At 39.5% G+C, this 27,465-nt stretch overlaps 1 protein-coding gene across 1 annotated transcript; it reads right to left on the minus strand.

Annotated features, from left to right (window-relative positions):
- Nucleotides 1–530: 530 nt before the first annotated feature.
- INO80C (INO80 complex subunit C) lies at nt 531–26,819 on the minus strand. The gene is made up of 5 exons (XM_044452508.1): nt 26,594–26,819; nt 9,494–9,604; nt 5,955–6,066; nt 2,545–2,612; nt 531–783 (listed from the first exon to the last, which is right to left on the minus strand). The coding sequence occupies exons 1-5, from the start codon at nt 26,783–26,785 to the stop codon at nt 652–654; spliced, it is 615 nt and encodes a 204-aa protein (XP_044308443.1). The 5' UTR covers nt 26,786–26,819; the 3' UTR covers nt 531–651.
- Between the last annotated feature and the right edge of the window lie 646 nt (nt 26,820–27,465).

Genomic DNA, 27,465 nt, shown 5'->3' on the forward strand with positions numbered 1-27,465 from the left:
ACAACTGAGCCAATGGTTCTCTCTCTCTCTTGCTACGGGATTGTGGGTGATAGTCTCCCATGCTCAGATGCTCAGTCTCAGGCTGCGGTGTTTGGCAGAAATCAGGAGAAAAAGGTGGAGGAATCCTTCACTTCAAATGAGATTAGGGAGAGGTGTACAATGTGGGAAACAATGCAAAATTTTGTAGAAAAGGACCACCTGAATAAGGCTGTAGCAGTGTAAGCAATGAATATGTTTGACGACAATGCAATGTCACATTTCTGTAAAAAGGAGGCAAAAGCAAGTGTCATTGGATAGGTTCCTTGTTAAAGTTGCACAAAAAAATTCCATTGAGCCAACAGATAGCAGTGATTCCATTAGTACTAGTGAAAGTCATCCTATTCAAGAACCCTCCTCTCACTTGACTCCCTCACACCAGCCATGCAGGTTTTCAAGGGTAAGTGCAGATTAATTTGTTTTATTTTTCTTTATATTTTGTATTTTCTTTATTTTGTATTATATTACAGTATTGTAATAATTGTATAAGAATATTTTTGGGTTAATCAAAACTGAATTTTATTAACAATGTATATCTACTATATATACAACCATCCTGTGTCGTCATTCCTGGGAACCACTTTTTAGAAATGGTTTGGCTTCTTCTTCTTCTTCTTAGGGAACAACAGTTGTTGCTTTCCTGAGAGTGAGATAACCCATAACAACATCTGATGGAAGCATCCGAATGTAGGCAAATTCCTCAATGGTACTAAATCTCAGTTTGCTCTGTGGGTCAGTATAGTTTGCCTAAAAGAGGAACACATATGAGTGGAAGAATCTGAAAACACACTTTTCAGTATGCAAAAATTAACATTTTAGGGATAGACCTACAAAAAGCTATTTAATTAGCTAATCAATAACCTTAACCTGCAACTGAAGCAGTATATGCCTGCCTGAAGAAACAACAGGTTTCTGTAAAACTGATTAACCTCCTCACTCCTGGGCTTCATTTGCTCTTGCAGGGAAGGAATTACACACGACACCTAAAAATGTACCTTAAGAAAGATGTGCTGAGTAGCAAAAAATTAGTAGCACAACAGGAACCTGAATTTGCTCAAAAAAGCCAGAGTAGTGAGCAGGGGAGAGGTACTTAATCCTTGCCTGAATTACTTTTCTCTTACACTAGGCTCACTCTGTCATTTCTCTCCCACTTGCAGCAAACATGTGCCTAGTGCATTCAGCTGGAAAAGGGTAGGCAGTGGAAAGGTTAGGTACCATCCACCTGAACTCAACTTTCCCCCTTCAAATCATGCTCTTGCCTGTCACTTTCCAGATATTTGGTTCAGTTCCCTCATTACTCTTCTGAACTGTGCCTTGAGCTGGGCCCCTACCTGTGCCTGAACTAGTAGCAGTCAGCACAGGGACTGATATCATATGCATGGAATTAGCATACCTAACATTCGGAAGGCCCTTATTAGAGTGACTCAGAACTGGTTCCTACTTGGCAACTAACCTTTTGAATTTTCCAGTTTTCAATCAGATGAGGAAAAAGACATCAAACATATTCACACCTGTTAAACACCATTCTGCCAGTTTTGGTGGGTTGGTAAGAGAAAGGGGTTGTGCTCTTCTAGGCAGCAATTTCAGTATGGATCAAGTCAGCTTGTAACTTGGGCCTATAACTTGGGGATGATTTTGTTTAAAATCACAATCCTAGAAACCTACAAAGCAATGGTTTCCACAGCTTTATTTTTACCTTCAGGGAATGGAAAGGTATACCAGAAGTCAACAGAACATGGAAATGTATCAGCTCACACTGTGCTTCCATGATATGGTCAATGTTATGCTGTGGCTACATTTAAAATGTCAAGATTGGCAGAGGCAGGGAGGTAAAGTGTCTTTCAAAGAAGACCACCACTATTACAATCTTCTCTTTCATTCATTTTGCACATAATGGTGCCGAATCATGGGTTAATGAACCTATAATTTACCAGGGTGTGTGCTGCATGCAAGATAATACCAGATACTATGGGCTGTTTGTGGATTAAACAACACACACTTAACTTACAACTAATTTATTTATTTATTTTTATGTATTTATTAGGTCTATATCCTGACCTTTTCTTTTAAAGAATGCAAAGCAGCTTACATCATTCTCCTCCTGCTGCTCTCAATCTTATCCCTACAACAACAACCCTGTAAGGTTAGGCTGAGAGACTATGACTGGGCCAAAGTCACCCAGTTGGCTCCATGAATGACTGGGTACTAGAACCAAGATTGCCTGAGTCCCAGTTGTTAACTACTACATCACACTGGCTCTCTGAATGAGATAATTTCAGGTAAATTTCAGTTGTTTAATCCTTGATTTGCCACTACAAAGTGTGAAAGGACCCAGTGAGTATTCTGAAGGACCCCAGAGTTCCCCAGAACTCAATCCGAGAACTACTGCTAGCAAGGACCCTCCTTTAGTACAGATCCTCCTTTAGTACAGATCCTCCTTTAGTACAGAGGTTTGGAGCAGTGCAGGTTGAAGCCCACAGAGAACTAGAAACATAAACAAATACTTACAGGAAGTCCTGAAATATCAGAGTATTTCTTGGCTGGTTTAAAGGAAGGAGGAGCATCAATACTGAAATCTTGAGGTGTGCCAGAAAGAGAAAAAATAGTATTAAATCCATAATCATTATCCATTATCTTTCTTTATTATCATGTTCTTAATTTGCAAGCTGCTGGGACTCTGGCCTGACACAAGTCTAATTCCCATTCCTTCACAATGCAGAACATTAATCAGGATGAGGTCAAAGGCTAATGATAGCAATGGCAGGACATTCTACATGTTCTCACTGGCAATACCATTACCAACCAGCATGCACTGGTCATTCTGACTACGTACAAACAGAAAGGAGCTATTCTGATTAGGTACAAACATAAACAATTCATGTTCCAGTGCTGTATACCTGCTTATGAAATCAGTAAGCACCAGTTCAAATACTAGTTATTCAAATTATGAACATATATTGGGTGTTTGCTAAAAGTGTGGTGTCTGGCCACAAGATGCCTCTCCTAAAAACCCTACACTGCCTTTTTGTCCATTCCCAGATGCAGCAGAAACACCTCACTTGTACCCTCAAAGCCATGCCTCCCAATATTATTCTTCAATAGCCATCCTAGTACATCCTCACTCATTCCCCTTCCTCCTTTGCTCTCAGCGATACAGAATCATCTTGTTTTATTAATTTGTTACAATTATTTACTTTTTTCCCCTCCAAGGAGCCCAGGTAGCATACACGATCCTTCTCTCTATTTTATCCTCATAACAACCTTGTGATTTAGCTTAGGGAGACAATCAGCTACTGTCTCCAAGTCAACCAGTGAACTTCATGGACAAGTGAAGACTAGAACCTAGAACTTTCAAGTCCCAGTCCAACCACTACACCACGGCAGCTCTCAGGATGCAGTCCCATATCTACTAATCTGGGAGTATGCCCTATTTAACTCTTTGAATTAGTTAATGCATAGGACTGAACATTCTCAAATAACTTTTCCTTTTTTCTTTGTCTGGAATTTCTTCCCAAAACAATGGCATGATGCCATCTGCCTTACTTCAGGCTACTTCTTAAACCCCTTTCTACATAGCCATTAGTTTCACTTCTTGCTTACATCAACTACAAGAACAAAGCCTAAGTGAACTTTCATTCTTCCTCCTTCGATTGCCTTCCTATGTTTTGGTTTGTGAGTTCCTTTGGGCAGGAGTCTGACTTTTTGTTGTTATCGTGTAAAAACGCCACCCATGGGGATTGTACTAAATAATAACAACTACTACTGCTGCTAGAAGTAAGACAGAAAGATAATAAGCAAGCTGATTTAGCTGTAGTTCTGGGCAATTAGGCACATGTAACAACTGGTGGCCCCAGACATGGATAATGAAAGACACATCAAGCCAGTTCCATAGAATTCAGATTAGCATTGCAACACACGTTGGGAAACACATCCAGATGTTCACCTGCATTTGCATTTGCATTTGTTGCTGGTGCAGATTTCTCTTGCTAGATCAGAGGAAGCATTCTCACTAAATTTTCTTAGTTTATCCTACAGATCTGAAATTGAAATCTAAGTGAAGGCAACTAGTTGGTTGAAATGGAGTGCTCTCCATCACTGTGCCCACCATATGTTAAGACAAAACAAAACTTTCCTCAAGATTAATATGTTATAATCTGGGGTGGGGGTAGGGCAAGGAGAAAACTATAATCTTTTAAAATCAGATAAATCTTTAAGTACATGCCATTTTAAGTCAATAACATAGAAAGTTGTGCAAATGTTTAAATGAGAGGCTGGCACAACTGCTCTCTGGAGCTGTTTAGAGAATAAGAGCAAACTGTACCACAAGCAAACTTTTCTACAGCCACAGTGCCTCAAGTTCCAAGAATTCAACATGCCCTTAATTTCACTATATATATTGGCCACAAATCTTTTTTGTGCCTGCATAACTCCTTTCTCCTCAGCTGCACTTCGTAAACAACATTTTATGGCTGAAACAATTCCAGTTCTGATCAGTTCCTTTTAATAATCATTTGTGACACTAATATCATCTGAACAATGGCTTGGACAGTTGCTTTTCTTTCTTTCAACTAGTTGCTTTTTAACAACTATTTAAATATATGCAAATTTATGTCTTGAAACTAAAGAATGTAGGAGATATGACATCAGCAGATGTTTATAAAATATTATAGGAACACATTGCATGTGCTGTTAATACCAGAGTGTGAAAACTAGAAAATTTATTTCTGGACATAGGGTTCAAAATTGAATACAACTCATCTCTTCAACTGACACTTTAATCCTTTATTCTTAATGAAGCTGCTGGATTTAAAATTAAAGGCCCCATATTTTACACTGGAAGATAGTTCAGATCAGGGGTGAGCAACTTGTGGCCCTTCAGATGTTTTGGCCTCCAACTGCAGTCACGAAGTTGTAGTCTAAAATATGAGGCAGGCCACAATTACTTTGTCTGGTGTAGATGGTACTATCACCATGGTGAATTTGCACACTCATGGCTAATTCTGCCCATGCACCACCACCCACTGCATCAGTAGGAACAATTCACATTGTGAGTTGAAGCCACTGCATTGCAAGTTACTCTGCCCAGGTTCTACATCAGCAGACACCTATGGTGATCCCAATAGTCACACTAGCATCCAGGCCAGCTATAAGTTTATTTCTTAAAGAAAAGGGTCATAATTTTAAATAAATACAATAATAATAAAAACAATAATATGGAACTGAAGAATCACATTTTGAAAACGAAATTAATCGGCTTGAATAGTACTCTGGCTAAAGTTGTATCAGTAGTGCAAATGTTTCAGTATCATATCATGTGCCTTTAGCCTGCATTTTATTTGGTTTGGTCCTATTTGGACTCATATCATTTTAGCAAATGATATCTTCCTGTATCAATATGCATTGGACAGTCCCGCTAGAAATTTGTCAAAGTTGACTTGACTCTTTAAGAATGGCTGGTCCAGACACAGCCTGACATTCCTTGCTTGCCCTATTAGGGAAGTTTGTCTGCTATTAGCATTCTTATCGAAGATGTTTTTTCCAGCACTATTGATCATCTCCTTAAATGCACAGCCCTAGGCTACAGTCCTATATGCCATGCATAGTCAACCGAGTCCATTCCAGATGTTTTAGACTACAAATCTCATAAGCAGGAAAACCAGCAGCAAAACAGATGGAAAGCATCAAGTTGTCTACCCAAACCCAGGGCTTGTTCTCATTTGTGTTCACATTTCTTACTTGTATACAAGATTCAGAGAGCAATGCCATGCCACATCATTCATGTTCCTTTCAGTTGTGAAAGTCTCTGCCCACCTTCTGTGGCTGAAGGCCACAGTGTATCTCATACAAATAAACCAATTGAAATATAATTTCAAGGAGCTTGAATTTATAAATATACACATAGCATCAAGGCAGCTTACAGCTTGGATCATTTAATTGCCACGGCAATGCCCTTTCTGATGCAAGGATTTGTTTCAGGTTTTTCCAGGTCCTGTTCTTCTTGCCAGCTGCAGCTCCACCAATGCCAGAATGCTGGAATGGTTAAAAAGTACATTTACAAACAAATGCAGTATAAATACATTCAGCAAGGTTTCTTTTTTCTTGTTTCTTTTCTTCTTTTTGCTCTACTGCTACATTATAATTATTTAATATGTTTACAGCCCCACCTTCTTTCTGCAAGAAACCCAAGGCAGCTTATCCAATCTGCCTCTCCATTTTCTCCTCACAATAACTCTTTGAGTAGGATAGAATGAGAGCCTGCTGTCTGGCCAAAAGTTACCCAGTATGCTCCATGGCTGAATGGGGATTTATGCCTAGGCAATACTGGGTTTCTAAAGTGACTACTGGCAAGTTGTTTCCATACATCTATTAAACATTTGACAAATGCAGCACATTTTCCTTATAACTTCCTTTCCTTTCCTTTTATGTTGTAAGCCGCCCTGACGCTTTTTGCGAATGGGGCGGCATAGACATTGTTTAAATAAATAAATAAATAACTACTCAGTGCAAATTCCCTCTCAGATGGCTGTCCAGTTGCAACTTGAATGGCTCTAGTGTGGGAGAGCCCACAACCTCCCTTGGCCATTGGTTCCATTGTCATACTGCTCTAACAGTCAGGAAATTTTTCCTGGTATCTAGCCAGAATCATACTACATAAAATGTTACTGTACTTTTCCCATATAGTAAAAAGGATTCAACTCTTAAGGTTTTGTTAAAAGCTTAAACATGGAAAGGTAGTCTTACCACTTAATAATTAAGTGAAAAAGGGCCTTCTTGGCAATTGCACGCCACCTCTGGAATAGGCTTTTTAGAGGGGTGTGCCTGGTGCTGATGCTGCTAACATTTCAGTGCCGCACAAAGATTCACCTTTTCTCTAGTTATTTTAACAATGGATTTTAGTTTATATTGTTTAATTATTTATATTATATTTTAATTTTATTGTATTATTTTCTATATTTTGATTATGTTGTTAATATGTTTTGAATATGTTGATTTAATGCTATTGATTTTAGAATGCTGTGTTTTTATATGTGAGCTGTGCAGAAAGTCCAGATATAGACTATTGTGGTGGCATATAAATTCATTAAATAACAACAACAAGCTGCCATATCTCCTTATCTCAAAACTCTCACAAGGCTCTACAGAGAGATTAGAGAGATATGAATATCTTATAAATTAATGCTTGAAAGCAGAAGGTGGCAGCTATGATAGCCTAAGTCTGCAATCCTCTATGCATCCGTCCTGGGACTGAATCCCGTATCATTCAATCAGACTTCCTTTTCAAGTGACATGCCTATGATTGCACTGTAAGGGAACAGATGAGGAATGCTTTTTAGCAACTTAATTTTGAAGGACAGACTCTGTAATCCACTCTATGTTCCCACTGATTTTACTGAGGGGCTACTTCCAAGAAAATGTGGAATCACCAGCTGCTGTATTTATATTACGTGCTCACAACCCGAAAAGCACTACATTGTGGCATTAACCATCAAATGGTACTAAAAATGCTATCACATCCTGCATGTTCTTGCTTGCTTGCTACTTGCGAAGTCGTGTCTGACCCATCGCGACCCCATGGACAACACTCCTCCAGGCCTTCCTGTCCTCCACCATCCTCCAGAGTCCACTTAAGCTCACACCAACTGTTTCAGTGACTCCATCTCTCCACCTCATCTGCTGTCCCCTTCTTCTTTTGCCGTCAGTTTTGCATGTTCTACCAGGTGATAAAATAATTAAATAATGGGCTGTATTTAATGTTACTCCTACTTTAACCCAGAGCAAACTCATTTCAATGCATCTACTCAAAGCAGGACTAAAACTGGTATAACTCAATCCTTTTAATCCAGATATTAGAAACAAATTCACAACCTTCAACCCCAGCCTGTAGCATTTTGAGGTTTTCTTTCCCATATATGTCCATTTTTTTCTTCTTTTCAAAACAATTACACTTGAAAAAGAAAATGGTGGTGATACTGCTACAACAACACCTTTAGGTGGAAGGTTGCCACACTAGTTGGCTATCAGGGATCTAGAGCAATTTTCAGACTTCCATGATTGAATCCCAGCATAACTTACAACATGGGACCTCTTGAAATTTTGCACCATGAATAATTAGAAAAGGTCTATAATTAATTAGAGTGAATTACAAACATTTGCATAGTATGTAAATTAGGCTGCCAGGATTTGAAGAAGATAGGAAGCCCTAGTTGCACCACATCCCGGGGAGTTGTTAATGGAGACTGATAATCAAGAGGATGTGAGGTAACAGACTGAGACTTGCATATTTTTGTACAGCAAAGACACACAACCTTTATGATCTATGGTGGGTACATTTAGTAATCTGAAAAACTGTCTTGGCTACCACCACAAAATGGTTGTGACCAGAAGTTTGACAAAGGACAAGTGGCCTGCATGAAAGACTCTGTGCAAGGCAAAATCTTGGGGTGTTGGAGCTCAGGCTCAACAACTTCTGTAAACCCAATTTTCAGCACCAATAGGAACCTCTTTCTCAACAAATCCAACTGTCATTAAGAAAATGTGTTAATTTGTTTAAAAAGTAAGAGGGCACTATTGCAAGCACACTGGTGCCTACAGGTAGTATGTTGCCTACCCATTTAGGGATGGATAATGCTGGGAATTTCATTCTATTTGAACTGAATGGGATTCCACAGTGCTTCCATTCCAGTAAGTGATAGTAATTACTGAAATGCAGGGAATTTTCCCAATTCCAGAAAGTTTTGGCACAAGTTTGGATGGGGCAGATGGATGAGGTGATTTTTTAAATCTTCACAAGTGTGCAGATTCAGATACATGTAGTCCTTCTTCATCCATTCCAGCTCTTAACAGGACACCTAAGCAGAGTAGATAACGTACAAAGAAACTGACACGGTGATACTACATAAAGAATAATTTGTGCACAGTTGTAAAGGACAAATGGGGGTGGGGGTAATAGTAAGGCAAAGGAGGAGACTATTTGCATAACTCAGAAACACCAAAAAAGAACAAAAATGCAAACCAAATAAGTGTACCAAAGGGATAGAGAGAGGACGACAATATCTTCTACTTGGCAATGTAATCCTTTTAGTATTATGTGAGGAACTGACACTGGTCCATGCCCTCCACCTTTGCAACACCTTCCTGAATCTCCAGGAAGGAGAATTACTGGTTCCCACAACCCTTATTGTGGCTCATTCTCAAAAGAGCTACTGTTGTTGCACAAATTTCCCATCTACTTATTTCCCCAATAATGGGCTAGAAAAGCAGGATATAAATACCATAAACAACAGTAGAAGTAACACATAAGAGCAGAGAGAAAAAATCAGAAAAAGAGAAGAAAAATCAGAGGTACAGAGTGAGAGCAAGAATGAAAGATGGAAAACCACTAAATATAGACCCAGACCTGAAAGCCTCCAAAATTAGCAAGGTAGTGATACTGTGTTAAGTTTGTAAAAATACTTACAATGAAGCTTGGAGCCTTAAAAGGCAATGATTTGGTTGAAGTTTCTACTGGTCCTGTACCAGCATCAGTAGTTATGGTTTTATTTTCATTTGTTGCCTCTGCACTGCTGCTCTGGAAAAACAGATAATGTTGAGACTGAAGGAAAACTCCATGTAAGTAAACAAAAATTTTCACAGAAATCTTCCTGGCATGCACCCCCCGACACACACACACCAATATTTATTCCACCTCTTACAGGCTCTTCATACAAATAATTTACACTTGTTTCCTTACAGTTATTATTAGTCCTAAACCCATTTAACAAGTAACAGTAGTAACAAGTAATCCAAGTAACAGTAGAGTTAAGTTAAAGAAATACAGGAAAGTAATTTCAGGAGTTTCTGGCTGTAAGTGAGAAGGAAAAACTACCTGGTTGCTTTAGAGTTGGTACACAGTCTGTTCACTCAAAAGTAAGTCCCACTGAGTTCAATGGGATTTACAGCACAGGCAATATTCAGAAGTCAGCCCTTCTGAATGCAGTAGAGCTGGGTGGGCATAGGATTGCAAGTTTAGTTGGTCTGATTCTATTATCTTGATTTATTTTTTTAAAATGGAAAAGAACTAATAGGAGGCAAAAAAAAAAAAAAAAAAAGGCAGCAGGACAACAGGCCAGGCGGGCTGGAGGGATATTTTTCCTATGAATCTTTCGTACCTGCTGCAGGGAGGGAGACTAGCATTTGAGTAAGAAAGAATTGAGCACTCCTCCACAGTCACTGTTCTGTTGCAAAGGCTGTTAAGAACTGGCGGCGGGGGGGGGGGTATAGATGACTGCTATAACATCTAGCTTTGTTCTTCCTGAGTGGTGTTAGGCAATCTACACACACTCTCAACTCCCATCCTCTCCTTATTTGCAGCATGGAAAGATGTTCCTTTACCATCTGACATTTCCCTTTTTACTTTTTCTGTAGTAGCCTGATTGATAAAGCATAGGTGTGAAGTTCATCCACAAACAAGAATTAAATGATTGTACAGGTTAATATATGTACAAATGGGATTTTAAAGATCACAAAATACATTGTTGTGAGATTAAAATGTTACAATTTAACTGTTCTGCCTCATACTCACTTGGCATAGTTGCTAAAGGAGTGAAAATTGGCAGAAGAAACATCACTAATTTAAGGTATGTAGATGACACCACACTCCTGGAAGAAAGCAGCAATGACTTGAAATGATTCCCAATAAAACCAAATTAAGAAAGTACAAAAGCAGGACTGCAACAAAAAGCATGTCCAAGAAGAATTATGGAACTTTATTGTTAATACTAAAGAAATTGAAATTGTGAAAGATTTCACATACCTCGAGGCTCAGTCATCAATTCAAAGAGAGACTACAGTCAAGAAATTTGAAAATGACTGAGACTTGGAAGGGCAACAATGAATGAACTAGAGATCATCAAGTGTTTCACTAGGGACGGTCAAGATCATCCACACTTATTTCCAGTTACAATGTACAGACGTGAAAGCTGGGCAGTGAAAAAAGCTGACAGAAAGAAAACTGTCATATTTGAAACATGGTGTTGGAAGAGAGCTTTGCAAATACCCTGGATCAAGAGAAAGACAAACAAGTGGGTCCTAGCTCAAAACAAGCCAGAGCTTTCCCTTGAAGCAAAAACGACGAAACTTGGACTGTCATACTTTAGACCCCTCTTGAGAAGGCAAGAATCACTGGAGAAGACAATCATGTTAGGAAAGTCAAAGGCAGAAGATGAAAGGGAAGACCAAATATGAGATTGACTGAATCCATAAAGGAAGCCAGAGCCTCCAACCTGGAAGAGCTGAATGGAGCTGTCATGCACAGGGCAGTTTGGAGGGCTTTTATTCATAGGGTTGCTATAGCTCACAAAGGAGTTATCATTGTTACATTACATTATTATTATATTACATTGCTAAACACATACAAAAGTAGCCTTTTACTGCTTTCATTTAAATCAAGAACCTAATTACATGCACATCTCTAGCCAGTCAGCATTCATAATACAGAAAAGGGTTCAAGACTGAAATCATCTCTGAAGTCCAGCCCTTCCTCCATCCCTCATGAGCCCTATGCACATTGAGCAGTAAGCAAGACCATTCTTATGGAGCACTTTTGTCCTGGTGAGAAACATAAGTGAAGACTCAGGTTTTCAACAGTTTTCTTGCAAAAGCCACTCTGCTTCCTTAAACACAACTCTTTAGAACTGTCTTATTAGCAGCTGCTGCCTTCCTGCCTGTCCTAGATCTTCTCCAGGAGATGAGTCTTCCATTAAAGCTCATAGCCTTCTACTTTTCGACTCTACCTCCTGCTCCCTTTTTCTTTTTTGCTTTCTCAGGCTCTTTTCTACCTAGTTCCAGCTCCAATTAACGCTGACAAAACTGCATCTAGCCTTTTAATTTTCTGCTGATCACAGCCTCATGTGACCACTTTACATACTTCCTTCAATTCATCTTTGCTCAAGTACCAATACAGTTTCTTTTACAGTGAACCTCACAGAACCAATCAGTTTAGTCCCTTTCTGATGTTCCTGATGGGTATAAATATTGGGACATTCACTTTCACTGTTAACTGCCAAAGCTGTGGCCTCTTTAGCAATTGTAACCAAGGTGTCTTTTTGTAACCTTTGCAGATGTTTGAGGTCTAATTATATACAGTTTTACTTCATGTTTCATTTCAAGTTAAGGTCAAGTTATCCACAGCACCCAACATAACCATTCATGACTTTAAGCACCTTTTACATTAAATTATAATAAAAATGTTTTCTTTACACACGGAAATACACATTATAGCTTGGTATAAGCGAGGCTTTTTGCGAAGGGGGCGGCATAAAAATGCTCTAAATAAATAAATGTGAGCACATCATGCTGCTATTAATAATGCAACTACAGAGGCTGATGGGAAAGTTGGAAACCTTATCTTTAGTAGAAATAAGAGGCAAGAACCTCATTTTCCCTTTCTCAGTACTGGGGAAACGTTAACACTTGGTGCTACTGAAAGTATGCTTTCAGGAAAACTGGGCTTCCTTCTCCACCTGCGAAGGCTGCACAGAATAGTGAACTTCAGCAGCCTTTCTAATCCATAACTAACTGTACTTATCTACCAACAGTGGTACCATCAGGGAGAGACTTTAGAACAGAAGCCACACCCAACAGAATGAGTAAAGCTTCCAAATGCAGCAAGTCTGGCTTATTAGATTTGACATGAATTAATACACATAACCATCTAAAGATCTGGGGATAGCAGCATAAGACTTTAAGTCGAGTCTAAAATCACTTACTTCTATAACTGTTCGCTGTGACTGCTACAATTTTCTTCTGTCTTTCCTGTGCCTTTAATAGCACCGACACAACAGTATCCAGAACTGCTTGCTTGCTAGCCAGCCCTCTACTAGCGAAACAGGAAACTGGTGATTCTGTAGCTATCAAAAATTACCAAAATGGTAATTTGTTTGAACAAGGCAGGTAAGTTCAGCTTGCAGAAGGGAACACTACTGAGCTGGAGCAATCTAGAAATGAGCTTGTTTCCAAGAGGATTGTCAGATCTTTTAGTTCCTGTTGCACAAGGAGTGGGTCTTGCTAGCAAACAAAAATGGTGGGAGCACAGTAGCAGTATTAGATACTGCCAAATATATGGAATTAAGAAGGTGAAGCTTTTTCTGACATGGAGACAAAGTAATGAAGCAAAGTATCTTCTTAATTTTGGTGTGCCAGGTTGTTTGTTCATATCAATATGAATCAAAGACAATCACAGTGAAAATCTAGACAAAGTACCCTAATTTGTTCAAATTAAATGAATCTATCAATCCTTTTAAAGAAAATTAAGTACCAAATGCTTACCAAATCATCCTTTGTGAAAATATTAGTTTTTACTTGTCCATTAAGTATCTATACACTTTTCCTTATACCTCTCTGCAAATTAAAAGGCTACTGTCATTTTTTCCTAACAAAATCTGAAATGTTTGAGAACAACTTAGAACATCTCTAAGAGTTGTTGCTATGCCTTGTATTGCTACTGTTTGGGTGACAGCCCCTGTGAAGTTCATTTACTGAGAAAGAATAAGCTTCACTTCGTTGTAGATGCAGGACCACAATTTCAGGCTCTGTCGTTGCAAGAGCTTTGCTTGTTCCAGCTATGCACCACTCAGCCAACAGTCTAGCTTTACTTTGAATGTAGAATTCTGGAATGCAACAAGGCCCATTGAGTGCATACTTCTGCTAATGGAACCAAAATTAAGAGTTCCAGGTTTCACAAAGCTCCTTTGAGCCTTCGTTTTTAATTAGGGCTGTGTTATATAACCAGCAACATTTGGAAGTGCTCATTTATCATTTCCTGGCTCCAGTGTACACAGTGGCAACCTAAAATCACACATTCTCCCTCTATCCAAGTTTGCTATGGTGTAGGGAGCATTTAGAACAAAAGTATTCTTAGGCTGCCCAGAGAAAAGAGTCAACATTTTAACAGAGGTCTCTTGAAACATCTGCAGAATGTCTCTTACATCCAGAAGTTGTTAATAATGGAGTTTTGAACTGCAGGGTATCTTCTTGATGTAAGTTCAACATTTCTGCCTTTACTACTTTATGAGAATTTGCTGGGCACAATACCAATATTTATAAGACTGCCTTTTGACTTGAAACAGCTAGAAAAAGCAAGGATCCTGCTCAACTTAACATATCTGAAATAAAGTAGCAGACATTTTCTCTTACATGAACCTATATGATAGCTCAGATTGTTTATTAAGCATTAGGACAGGAAAGGAGGAGGTACCTCCAGTTGCATTGGTAGTTTTCTAGGTGATTTATAAAAGATTGACAAGGATTTCTTACTTCTAATCTTTTAATAGGAGCAACAACAAAATCACCCCCTGGCCACCCTAAATTATATTGTTGAAAGGAAGGAATCTTCATTACAATAAATAGATTTTTGTTTAACAGGAATATGAGGTCCTTTCAGGTTTTGTACTCAAAACAAATTACTTGGCTCAGAATTCTGTATTTCTTGTCCTGTTTTGTTTTGCATAAGCATACAATTGTGGTGATTCATGTAATGTAATATAGTCATGTAATGGTGTCTAAATGAACTCACAATTTGCAGGATGGTGCTGCATGTGAGCCACATTTGGTTTATAGCCTCACACTATGAATATCACATTCAAAGACTGGTAGCCTGATCTCCAAATATGGGCACTTCAGTTGTGTGTTAATCAGAAGAACAAATTGTAAGTTACTTTTGAGTTGCTTTAACCCACAAATAACCCAAAGCGTCCAGATTTGAAGATCACACCAACAACCTACAAATGTGGCACAGGAGGTAATTTCTCTTCCCCCTTCAGAGTCAAGCACAGGAATATGCTCTTTCACAGGCTTTTATCACCAGCTTTTATTAAGCTAGACTGTAGGAAAGCTAAGTGGCTGTAAGCTATGGATTAAGCATGTTACAGCTACCAGTAACAAAAGACACAAGCTATGTTAGCTTCCTACAGAATTAGTCCATTAATGCAATATGACCCAGTTGAAAGTTGATTTCCCACTAATATGTTTATCAATACAGTAGAATGATTTGTATACAGTTACCTCTTTCAGTAGATACTAATGGAAGTGTTAACTACAAGTTAGAAAAATCAGTTAATAGAAAGTTTACAAATCTTTAAGGGAAGACCTACCTATATTATGAATGAATCACAATGTATCATACAAAAATCATGAGTGCTTCTGTGAGAATTTTAGAAGAAACCAGTCTTTGACTAACACAGTCCTTGATTAATAAACTTTTCTTTAATTAATACCTGTTCCGCTATCTCATGGTTCCTGAGAATTGTATTTCTTGAAGATGTCTACTCCGACATCTCTCACTGTTTGAATAAGTTCAAATGTTCATTTTTATATATTTGTTTTTAAATATCAGATTGTGTACATTCTTCTCCCTTAATAGCCAGGTGCAAAATAGTGGTGCAGTGCCAGAATCAAGCTCAGAAGTCTTTTAATGGATATATTCATTCAGGTTTCCCCACAAGTATTCTTTTTTTCCCCCAATGCCAATTTGAGAAGAAATGGGGTTTTAGCTGTTGCTATTGTTAGACAATTAGGAATCAGAAACCCTCACTGACCCTTTTACAAGTCTTCCAGAGACCAATGAGTATGCAGTGAATTACCTCCTGCCCACACTTGATGTATATCTTATCAACCAATGGTGTCAGTTTCTTAGCTGAGTAAATGACCTTTGACCTTGCCAGAGGATACTGACATTTTAAAATCTTCCTTGATTTGTCCTTTGAACATATGAACAAATTGAAGACTGCAGTGAATTCAGAGGTTGTTATCTTATGGCACTTTGGAGATATTCACTTTACTGGGCAGGTGACATGAAAAAAAACTACAATGTATGGTAGAACACTATCTCTCCTTACCCCTACCCTATTCAACTTAGAATTCTTACCTGAAAGTAACGGTATGATCCTACACATGTCAACACAAAAGTAATATCCATTGGATTCAATGGATCATACTCTCAGATACTTGGTTATAGGCTTGTACATGTGGACATAGTGTGACTTCAGATTAAGCATACATAGGTTAGATTGCAGGGAGTTTGAAGTACCTAAATGTGTTCTTCACAAACACTGTAAATTTTGTCAGTGAGATCAAAGCAAACATTGTCCCACAGACACTTTAAGAATATATCTGTAGCCACATAAGCTCAAAAACTACTTTGGTTTTAAATGAAAGATTAAATGCTCAGGAAATCTTATTTTACACCTAAAACCATGTTCCTAAGTTTCCTAAATCTGATCCCAGCAGAATGGGAAGATGGAACACTGTCCCTTAAGAAGTGCAGATAAATGCTCTTCAGGAAATAACATCTCTGTAGTACAGCTGTTCATGGCACAACTGCTCAACAAGGAAATACTTTATGTGAACAAAATTATTATAGGATAACCAATGGCTGTTCCAAGCCCAACATGTGACATACCCAACATCTCCATTTCCCTGAGGACAATACTGGTTTTCCAAGTTGACTCTGTGATATGAGTTTTGTCAAGGAGTGCAAATCTTATAAACATCTGAAGATCTTAGAGGATGCTAGATCATTGGTCTGTCCAAACCAGTATTCCTAGTATCAGTACTACAGCCATCAGTTGTCAACTCTTTATGGTTATTTGGTGGGAGAATATTTTAAAAAAAATTAAGACACAGAAACAATACATTCCTTTGGCTGGTGGAATGAAAAGCTCTGCTGATTTAATCTGAAATATTAACCAAGATTTAACTGTTTTGACATTTTGGATCTTTGCATAGAGAAGTTGCAGATCTTCTGCTGTTCCTTATATTTCATAGGGTTTACAAATGTTTTCCTCTATAAAATATTTATTAGGGAGTAATCCTATGGTTCCTAAAAAGCATCTGAGGGGCCATAGGATACTTCAGATTACCAGATCCAAGGTCAATGACAGTGGTCTGACTTCATCTTGTCAAAATGTAGGGTACAACTGGAAGGCAAAGAACATCTGCTCTGCTCATTCCACCCTTCACAGGATGATTGCAAACCTCTGAGTTCAGGGGCTAATGCTTCAAGCCAGGAAAGAAGACACGGCATCATAGTATACAAAAGGAGTGTACAAGCACCTGAAGTCTTAATGTGTGCTGAAATTACAAATTTAACTCTTTTATTCAATAATTTCAATATTCAATAATTACTAAATGGTGATGGGTAACCAGATTTAGCATATGAATTCAGCATTGCCAAACTGACATTGTTATTTGCATAAAAGGAATTTATGGATTTGCTTGAAATAAGTTATTTCAAATTGTTTATATTTGTAAAACACACAAACACAGAGAGAGAGTCCTGTGGCACTTAGCATACTAAATTTATTATGTCGTAAGCTTTCATGGATCCAGCTGTGGTTGGGTTAGGATGGGAATTCCTAGCTAACAATCATCTTTAGTGTGGTGAAGCCCAGACAATCAGTTAGGGTGACCAATTTGCACTGCATTTCCCAGATAAAAATAACTTGCATTCTAACATGGACACCATGGTTTTTTTCAGAATCAAAGAGGAGGCAGCCAGAACTCCATATGACCCAGCTGTGTTGGGTATTTTTCATGTTGCGCAACCTGAGATTGTGAACAAGCTGCTTGGTAAGTAGGGGCCTACCACTTCCTCTTTGGATCTGAATGAAATCTGCCAGATGTGAGCTGGTTGTATGAAGCAGTGAGGCCTTTCTTGAGTGGAGGCATAGTGCCGGCTGCCTTAAAAAAGTGGTGATCATTACCATCCTCTATCTAATGTCCCATTCCTAAGCAAGATCCTGCAGATGGAGTTGGAAGGGGCCAATAAAATCAGCATGTTCAACCCCTTGCTCAACAAATGGCTCTAACTGAAATCATCTCTAACAGACAGCTGTTTGGCTGCATCTTCAGTGTCTCCAGTGTGAGAGAGCTCACAACTTCCCTAGGTAATTGATTCTGCTGTGGCATTGCTCTAACAGCCAGGAAGTTTTTCCTTATGTTCAGCTGGTCTCCAGCTACCTGTAACTTAAGCCCATTATACTATGTCCTGCACTCTGGGATGGTCAAGAAGAGATCCTGCTCTCCCTGTGTGTGACAGCTTTTCAAGTACTTAAAGAATGCTATCATATACAATATATCACAGAAGTGAGTACTCCCCTCACATTTTGTAAATATTTTATTATATCTTTTCATGTGACAACCCTGAAGAAATGACACTTTGCTACAATGTAAAGTAGTGAGTATACAGCTTGTATAACAGTGTAAATTCGCTGTCCCTCAAAATAACTCAACACACACCCATCAATGTCTAAACCACTGGCAACAAAAGTGAGTACACCCCTAAGTGAAACTGTCCAAATTGGGCCCAAAGTGTCAATATTTTATGTGGCCACCATTATTTTCTAGCACTGTCTTAACCCTCTTGGAGTTCACCAGAGCTTCATAGGTTGTCACTGGAGTCCTCTTCCACTCCTTCATGATGACATAACGGAGCTGGTGGATGTTAGAGACTTTGCGCTCCTCCACCTTCCATTTCAGGATGCCCCACAGATGCTCGATAGGGTTTAGGTCTGGAGACATGCTTGACCAGTCCATCACCTTTACCCTCAGCTTCTTTAGCAAGGCAGTGGTCATCTTGGAGGTGTGTTTGGAGTCATTTTCATGTTGGAATACTGCCCTGCGGCCCAGGCTCCGAAGGGAGGGGATCATGTTCTGCTTCAGTATGTCACAGTACATGTTGGCATTCATGGTTCCCTCAGTGAACTGTAGCTCCCCAGTGCCGGCAGCACTCATGCAGCCCCAGACCATGACACTCCCACCACCATGCTTAACTGTAGGCAAGACACACTTGTCTTTGTACTCCTCACCTGGTTGTCGCCACACACGTTTGACCCCATCTGAACCAAATAATTTTATCTTGGTCTCATCAGACCACAGGACATGGTTCCACTAATCCATGCCCTTAGTCTGCTTGTCTTCAGCAAACTGTTTGTGGGCTTTCTTGTGCATCATCTTTAGACGAGGCTTCCTTTTGGGACGACAGCCCTGCAGACCAATTTGATGCAGTGTGCGGCGTATGGTCTGAACACTGACAGGCTGACCCACCACCCCTTCAACCTCTGCAGCAATGCTGACAGCACTCATACGTCTATTTCCCAAAGCCAACCTCTGGATGTGACGCTGAGCACGTGCACTCAACTTCTTCAGTCGACCATGGCGAGGCCTGTTCTGAGTGGAACCTGTCCTGTTAAACTGCTGTATGGTCTTGGCCACCGTGCTGCAGCTCAGTTTCAGGGTCTTGGCAATCTTCTTATAGCCTAGGCCATCTTTATGTAGAGCAACAATTCTTTTTTTCAAATCCTCAGAGAGTTTTTTGTCAGGAGGTGCCATATTGAACTTCCAGTGACCAGTATGAGAGAATGAGAGTGATAACACCAAATTTAACACACTTGCTCCCCATTCACACCTGAGACCTTGTAACACTAACGAGTCACATGACCCTGGGGAGGGAAAATGGCTAATAATGCCCAATTTCACTTAGGGGTGTACTCACTTTTGTTGCCAGCAGTTTAGACATTAATGGCTGTGTGTTGAGTTATTTTGAGGGGACAGCAAATTTACACTGTTTTACAAGCTGTATACTCACTACTTTACATTGTAGCAAAGTGTCATTTCTTCAGGGCTGTCACATGAAAAGATATAATAAAATATTTACAAAATGTGAGGGGTGTACTCACTTCTATGATATACTGTTTCCCCTTAAGTCTTCTCTTCTCCAGGCTAAGCATGCCCAGTCCTTTCAGTGTTGCCTTATAGGGCTTTGTTACTTCTATTAAAGCAGCCCAAAATATTTTATCTATTACACTTCTATACTGCCCCATAGCCCAAAAACCGTCTTTTTGAAGCCACATCGTACTGTTGATTCATATTCAGCTTGCACTCTACAATAATTCCAAGAACCTTCTCACCTATAATACTGTTGAGCCAAGTATCCCCCACCTTGTCACAACAAATTTTGTTTCTTTCTCCTAGGTGCAGACCTTGCCATTTGTCCCTATTAAATTTCATTTGGTTGTTTTCAGTCCTGTGCTCCAACCTACCAAGATCACTTTGAATTTTGTTTCTGTCTTCCAGCATATTAGCTATCGCATCCAATTTTGTGTTATCTCCAAATTCAATAAGCATTTCCTGTACTTTCCAAATCATTCATAAAAATGTTGAAGAGCACTGGGCCCGAACCTGCGGTATCCTACTCATTCCCTCTTCCCCTTCAGATCAATTCCAGTCTGGCATTCAGCCTGGTTGTTGTATGGGAAAAGCCTTAATCATTCAGGTGGATTTCTGAAAATAGATGGGGGGAGTGTAACTCTGCTAATTCTTCTGAACGTCTCAGCGGACCGTGAAAACATCAACCATAGTATCCTTCTGGGTCACCTGGCCAGAGCTGCCCACCATGGCTTGGTGGGGTTTACCCAGTCAGTGTTCCTGTGGGAAGTTTCTGTTCCGCCCTACGGATTAGGTGCCACACGACAGGCCCCTATTTATTTCAATACCTACATGAAGCTGTTGATTGAAGTAATGCAGGACTTTGGGCTAAAGTCTGATTAATATGCTGGTAACACATAGCTCCACATGGTGTTTTAACCTACTGATCCTAGGAGACAATGCCATTCCTAAGTAGATAATTGGCAAGGGTGAAAAAACAAGCTGAAACTTAATCCTGAAAAAGAAATGTTGTGCTGAGAAATCTGGATAGAGCTCACCCCATCTGGGATGGTCCAAACTGAAAGACTTAAGTTTGCATTTGGGGGAAATGTCTAGGTTTGGGGCTATCTGTGGAAGTGCAGGTGTCTATACTGATCAGAAGTTCAGTATAGTTGAGAAGTTCAGTATAGTTTACTAGCTGAGGCAGAATGCAGCAGTCCTAATACTTGTGGGCACAGAATATTTGGAAACATTGGATGTAGTTCAAGGAGTGTTATTAGCCTTTAAAATCCTGAACAGTTTGGGACCAAGTTACTTAATAAATGCCTGCACTCATATGAATATGCTCAAGCATTCAGATGTGTGACAGGAACCCTATTATTTGCTTGAGATTAACAGCAACTAGATTAGCTGGCATAAAGGATAGTTCCTTTTCAGTGGGGGTCCCTTGCTTATGGAATTTCTTCCCCCAAAATATAAATGGCCCTTAAGATCTCATTTGCCTGCTTCTGATTTAGGAGGATATTTAGTCTGTTAGGCTGAGTTTATTTTAATTGGCTTGCTTTTTAAATCTGTGAATGATTTAAATGTTGGTGTTCTTACTCCTACCTCCACAACCAGCACTGTAAATATGAACCTGCAACTGCGAAGCTGCAGACTGAGAACTGCAACTTCATGTTTCTAATGCTACAGTCAATTTATTAGTCTTTAAGGTGGTGCACAATTGTTGTTTTTGCTGGTTCACAAAAGATTTCATACTGCTCCAGTTACATTATTTCTTTACAAAAGGCTTGTGAAAAAATGGAAAAGAGTTCTTCTTCAGTAACCACCATTTCCTTTTTAACTGTAGGTAGTCAACCAAATCATAAAGCATTAGTGATGTATGAATTAACTCAAAGCAAGTTACTGATTCTTGTGCCATGTATGTTGCATCCTCATTAAGGCTACAGACTATATTGAAACTAGATAATTACTTTTTTACAGGCAAGAATCCTATGGGCCACCTCCAACCCCTGTAATCATTTAACTTAACCTGGCAGCCCTAATAATTTTATTCAAAATATTGTAAGATCTCCAATTTTACTCCTAAGCAAGAGAAAAATATACACTGCATTATATACAAAATTAAGAAGAGACGTTAAAATGGTGTATGCAGTTAGGATACAGACCAGGAACTTGGCTGGGGATAAAATGGTTTTCTATATCCCAGAAATAAAGACTAATTCACCTTGAAATTACTCAAGAAAAGAAAATCATATTTTAATGCCAACTGACATTTTCAGTGGTGAGTGCAGTCTTCTCATCCCCTTAAAAGAATAGAAGGGGAAAAAAAATAAAACCTACCAATTAGAGATAGAAGCATGACTCAGTTTGTTGCTTTTGGATGCCCACAAAATTCAAAATCCCCCCTCCCTGTATTTTTATATATAGTTTTGTCTTGTTAGGGCCAAGGGGTTTTCTTGCAGGCTCCATCTGGAAGCTGAGGGAAAGTCTCTTCTGTCTGGTGCTGTAAAGACATACCTGAGAGAATGACTGAGAAGTCCTTATCGCTAGATGCTAACTTTAGTGAAGCCTGATCACTTGCAAAGGAATCAGTCTATGTGACAAAATACATTTCTGGGTTGAAATGAAAAACAAAACAAAACAACAGGTGAAAAACAGTATGCTTCTCCCTGCTCAAGAATTCAGAAGCTGACCATTTCTTAAGTACATTTCAGATGTCTATATTCCCCTTTTAAAATAAATGCTCAGAGACAAAATATTAAATAGCTTACAGCAATTTGGTCCAAGAAAGGCTATTTACAATGTCCATCATCCAACTGGACTGTGAAGGACAGTGTTACTAGGTTCTCTGTAGGGCTTTCTGACAGCAAACAACTCTGGTGCTCTTGTTTAAAGGCTGCGGTCCTTCAGGGTTCCATCACTGACTTACTTTGAAACCATTATCTTTCACCTTTGTGTGACAAAATACTTAAATGAAATGCATGAAATATTAATTGCTTTAGTTATGTCAGTGGTTGGATAAAGTTGCTTTGGGCAAGTTGTACAACAATATGCAAGATTCTGAAAGTTTAAAATGTAGTTGAAAAACCGGTAACATTTTAATTAAGTTCCTGGAGGAAACAGATGCATGACACAGGAAGTTCCACTGCGCTGGCAGGACTCTCCTGGCCTCCTCTTTTAAGTACTGCTGAACTCGACTTGGAAAGCTTTCATTTCTCAACACAATGCTTGGCTGAACATTATTATTTTTTCTTTCTTTTCCAAGAGATGCTCAGGATTTAAGATGAGCACTCAGGTTGCATTAAAGGCATACCAATACATTTGGTGCAATAAATATTTTAACCTGAAAATTGGAACAAACTTCCAGCAAAGCAGGAATGGTTGGATAAATTACAAAAAGGATATGCAACCTGGTGCCTCCAGATTTACAGTTCCTGTAAATCCAAATACCTATGGCAACTGTGTACAAATCAAGCAGTTCCTAACTCTATCATCTTTTCAGGGTCAATAACAGAGATGGCCAGGTTCACTCCTAGTTGGATTTTATAGAATAAGTTTCTGTTTGTCCCTGTTGTATGTTGGTTCAATGTCTGTCCAGCCTGGCTCGTACTGAAGACCTAACACAAACTGCTGGCCTCTTTGTCATATAAAATAAAAATTTCAAGAGGATATTATGGAAATGCGCTCCCCAGAGAGTTTTGTCCAGCGCCGACTTTATATTCTTTTCAGTGCCAGGTAAAAACCTTTTTATTTACTCATTATTTTAAGGGCTGAGGAATTTTACCTTGGTTTTAATATATCTACAGTCGCATTTTGTTTTTTGTTTTTGTTTGTTATTATATGTTGTTTATTTATTGTTCTTATTATTGTAAGCTGTCCTGGGATTATTTCCGTGTAGGACGGGATAAAAATATTTTAAATAAAATTAAATAAATTATTCCAATTAGTTGGCAAATTGTAGTAAGACATGTATTATACTGATATCCAATCTCTCATGTTTGGCCAAGTTGGTTGAGCAAGCTGTGAATGAACAGTTCCATGCTGTCTTTAGTTTTCCTTATGCCAATAACACCCAGCTTTATGTCTCCATTCTATCAACTTGCTGTGGTAGTGGCAGTCTTGAAAGCCTTTACAGGTTTGATAGCAGGCAGGATGTTAATTGTGAGCCTGCCAAGTCAGATGATTGGCATCAGCTACCAGAAACCATATATAACCAATACTGAAGGAGCTCCACTACTGACCAATTTGTTTCTGGGTGACCTAGGTCTCAGCCCAGGATACCCAAAGGAAAACCTATTCTTATATGTATTTTTTATATCACTGAAGTTCAGTAAAAGAACTTCACTAAAGGTGCTGCCTACTTTTAAGACTAGATAAAGGTAAAGGTTAAAGGTAAAGGTTTCCCCTTGACATTAAGTCCAGTCATGCCTGACTCTAGGGGGCGGTGCTCATCTCTGTTTCCTGGCCGAGGGAGTCAGCATTTGTCCGCAGACAATCTCCGTGGTCATGTGGCTAGCATGACTAAACACCGAAGTGCACGGAACGCTGTTACCTGCCCACCAAAGTGGTACCTTTTAATCTACTTGCATTTGCATGCTTTCGAACTGCAAGGTTGGCAGGAGCTGGGATGGAGCAACGGGAACTCACCCCGTTGTGCAGATTCGAACCAGCGACCTTTCGATCTACCAGCCCAGCAGCACAGCGGTTTAAACCACTGCAATCTTAGGAATGTCTATTCGGGACTGAGTCTCATTTAATGCATCAAAGCCTCCTCTTTAACTGGATTTATTATTATGGAGATCTGTATTTTTATATGTCAGAATGATTGCTCTCCCTTGAAATATGTTTTCAGCCTCAGAGTTTTTTCCTTTTTAATAAATTGGCCCTTGCTACTCCCACCCCATGGCTTGATCTGCAGAAGTTGGCAAATGCACCAATTCTGGCAGATCAAGATACTTTTAAGTGCAAAGGACCAGACCAGCCTGTTTTTAGATAGCAAGCAATCTTACTCTTAACGTTGACAATCCTACTCTTTCTGTACATTCTGGAAGTAAAAATTAAAAGGGTTTTTTTCTATCTCAAAGTCTTAAATCAACATGATGGGCAAAATTCTATAATCTGTTTATGTCTGATCCCAAGCCAGGAGTAATCCTACTGCAAAGTAACTAGAGAGCAGTTCTTTCTTACATCTTTGCAACCTTCCAGGACAGACTCTTTCAGACTGAATCTTCACAAAACCTCTTTGGGATAGTTGTAAAAGACTATTCAACTTTAGATTACATCCTATTTATAATGTGACCATTCTTGTTATTCTGAAAGTTGACAGAATGACTTTATACAATGGAAGATGGTTCCTGCATATCTTTATTAATTTCTGAGAAAGAATACTTGGAAAAGTTCCTTTTCATTACTGGAATTTTGCATCTGCTCAAGCTAGGACCAAAATCCCAGTTTGGGCAATATCTTTATTAGGGCCATCCAAAATTGTACAAAAATGTGCAGGATTTTGACTTCTCCAGAATCCTTCATCTGGATAGTTGATACAAAATTGCACAGAATGGGGAAAGCAAAATCCAAAAAAAATGTGGCCAGTTGCTATGGCCATGAGGTTTGACGTTAATACAGGCCTAGTCTCTAAATGGGGATTTGCAGTCTGAATGAACTGGTCAAATATTCATTTTTGGTAGAAAGGCAAGGCATAAATCAAGTAAATAAATCTTACATTTGTTGTACTAAAGCCATTCACACTGATTAGCTGCGCTGATATATAATGTTTGCAAACATTCCAACTGAATAAAGTCAGTATATTAATAGCTGAACTTCCTAAAGAGACTGTTGGTTTTCTGGAATTAAAATTTCAAGGTTGTGGGGCTATGAGTAACTGCCAGAATCTAGCTGAAGACTGGGGAAAAATCTCAGAAAGCAGAGAAATTAAGGGGTAGGGAGTTCAGAAGCAACATAGCTAAAGGAAGGATGCAAAAGCAGTACAAGATCGAGAACTAGGATTTTAAGGGGTATCATCTTAAAAGAGTCTTGCAGATGCAGAAGATGTCAGGGACGAAATTGAGACAATTTCACATAACATGAATTAACTACCCAGCTGACTGTAGTTTTTGTTCACTAGGAATGAAGTTGTCTTGTACAAAAGCCTCAATAGAAAGTTAACCATGAAAGTTATCTTGCCTATCCCAAAGTTCTCCTGAAACAGTAAATGAGCTTGCATTATATTTGCTCAGTCTCAACGTATCTGCCTGCATAATAGGAATGTTTACTTTTTTCCAGGTAAGCTAATTGTGCACTCAATATTAATTCCCAAATCCAACTAAATTGTGTGTAAATCTTACCCATTTTTGCAATAAACATATCGATAAACATAATTCTAAGTGAGTCATATATCCAAGTAAATATGTGGCTTGTTCCATTGTGACCGGCAACTGAACACCAGTTACAATGTGTAAAACAAGAGGTAGCTTCGATTCATCTACCACGTGCAAGATAGGGCACTGAATGCAAAAAAGAAAAATAAACGTTAAAGACTTCCACAAAACTATGTTGGATTCAGCGTCTGAACCACCTTTATCTCAAACCCAGAACACACGTGATATCCAGAACTTTGTTCTATCAACACAAACCTATACACGTTTACTAAATGCAATGAGACTTACTCCTGAGTTCCGAATAAACTGCTGCCAAGAATGTACCAGGATTTCTGTGCGCGCTCAGGGTTGAAGCCCAATACAAAATATTGAGGGCCATATTCACGAAACGCGGATTCGACGTGGGGGGGGGGGAACTGTCCAGTCTACGCATGCGCACTTCTATCTCGAAGTCTGTTGGGCTGCCCCCTCCCCTACGCGCGCCAGCAACCGAGTACCTGAAAGAAACTCGCTCCTCCTCCTCCACTCGGCGTCGTCAGCCGCTTCTTCTTCCCAGAGCTGCCGTTACCAGGACTGGAGGGACGCTTTTTTCCACGAGCCACTGAGGTTCCTGCCCCAGAAGGCGCGGCTGGCAAGGGCGTTTGTGGCGCGGTCGGAGGGGAAGTGGTAGCTGGGCTCAAAGCCGCCATGCTGACGACGGCGATCTCCTGGACCTTGTCAAAAGAATCGCTTTCCTTTACGCGCTGGCTTTTAGCGCATGCGTACTACTTCATAGCCTTGAAGAATGCACTGTTTCTCAGCTGAAGTTCGAGCCCAAGGGCCCAACCCGGCCAGTCATCCGTGGTCCTTCTGATTGCACACCTGTAGTTGCCCCCCCCATAAATTGCTATTCAGAAGCACTGAACAGTTGTTAGATTTCCTCTAATCCACTTTACACCAAATTGAACTGTTGAGGTCCCTGTAGGACTTAAATTGAAGAAACCATCACGGGGGGGGGGGGGAGTGTGATCACTGAATGCCAGACCTTGCATAGGGGGTCTTCTTCACACTACCTCTTCGTCTTACTTTAGCAACATTCTTTTGTCTTCCCTTTTTCCTCTCCAAAGCAAGCAGTTTTACAAAAAGTAAATGGTGTTTGTTAAGCTAATCAAGCTCCTATGCAAGTGGCTTTTTACAAAAGTCAGTTAAGCTAATCAGGCTCCTTCAGTACCTTAGTGAAATGGTTGCAGTGCTGGACTGTTCTCAGTTATGAAACTCACTAAGGGACTCACGTTTAGACTAACCTACCTCACAGCGAAGAAAAAGTGGAGAGAAGGACCATGTGAACTATTCTTAGCTCCCTGCAAGAGCACCAAATAAATAATATAAG

This window comes from Varanus komodoensis, unplaced genomic scaffold, assembly GCF_004798865.1.
Source record: "Varanus komodoensis strain SLA01 unplaced genomic scaffold, ASM479886v1 scaffold10, whole genome shotgun sequence".
In the NCBI taxonomy this organism is placed as follows: Eukaryota; Metazoa; Chordata; class Lepidosauria; order Squamata; family Varanidae; genus Varanus; species Varanus komodoensis.

Bases quoted from the DNA above. Each gene is read 5' to 3' on its own strand.
- INO80C (XM_044452508.1), bottom strand. From the start codon at position 26,785: ATGGCGGCTTTGAGCCCAGCTACCACTTCCCCTCCGACCGCGCCACAA. The intron at 9,605-26,593 runs GTACTCGGTTGC...CTGTTTTTCCAG, and splicing joins GAGGAGCGAGTTTCTTTCAG to AGCAGCAGTGCAGAGGCAAC. The intron at 6,067-9,493 runs GTAAGTATTTTT...TAACCATTCCAG, and splicing joins TTAAGGCTCCAAGCTTCATT to CATTCTGGCATTGGTGGAGC.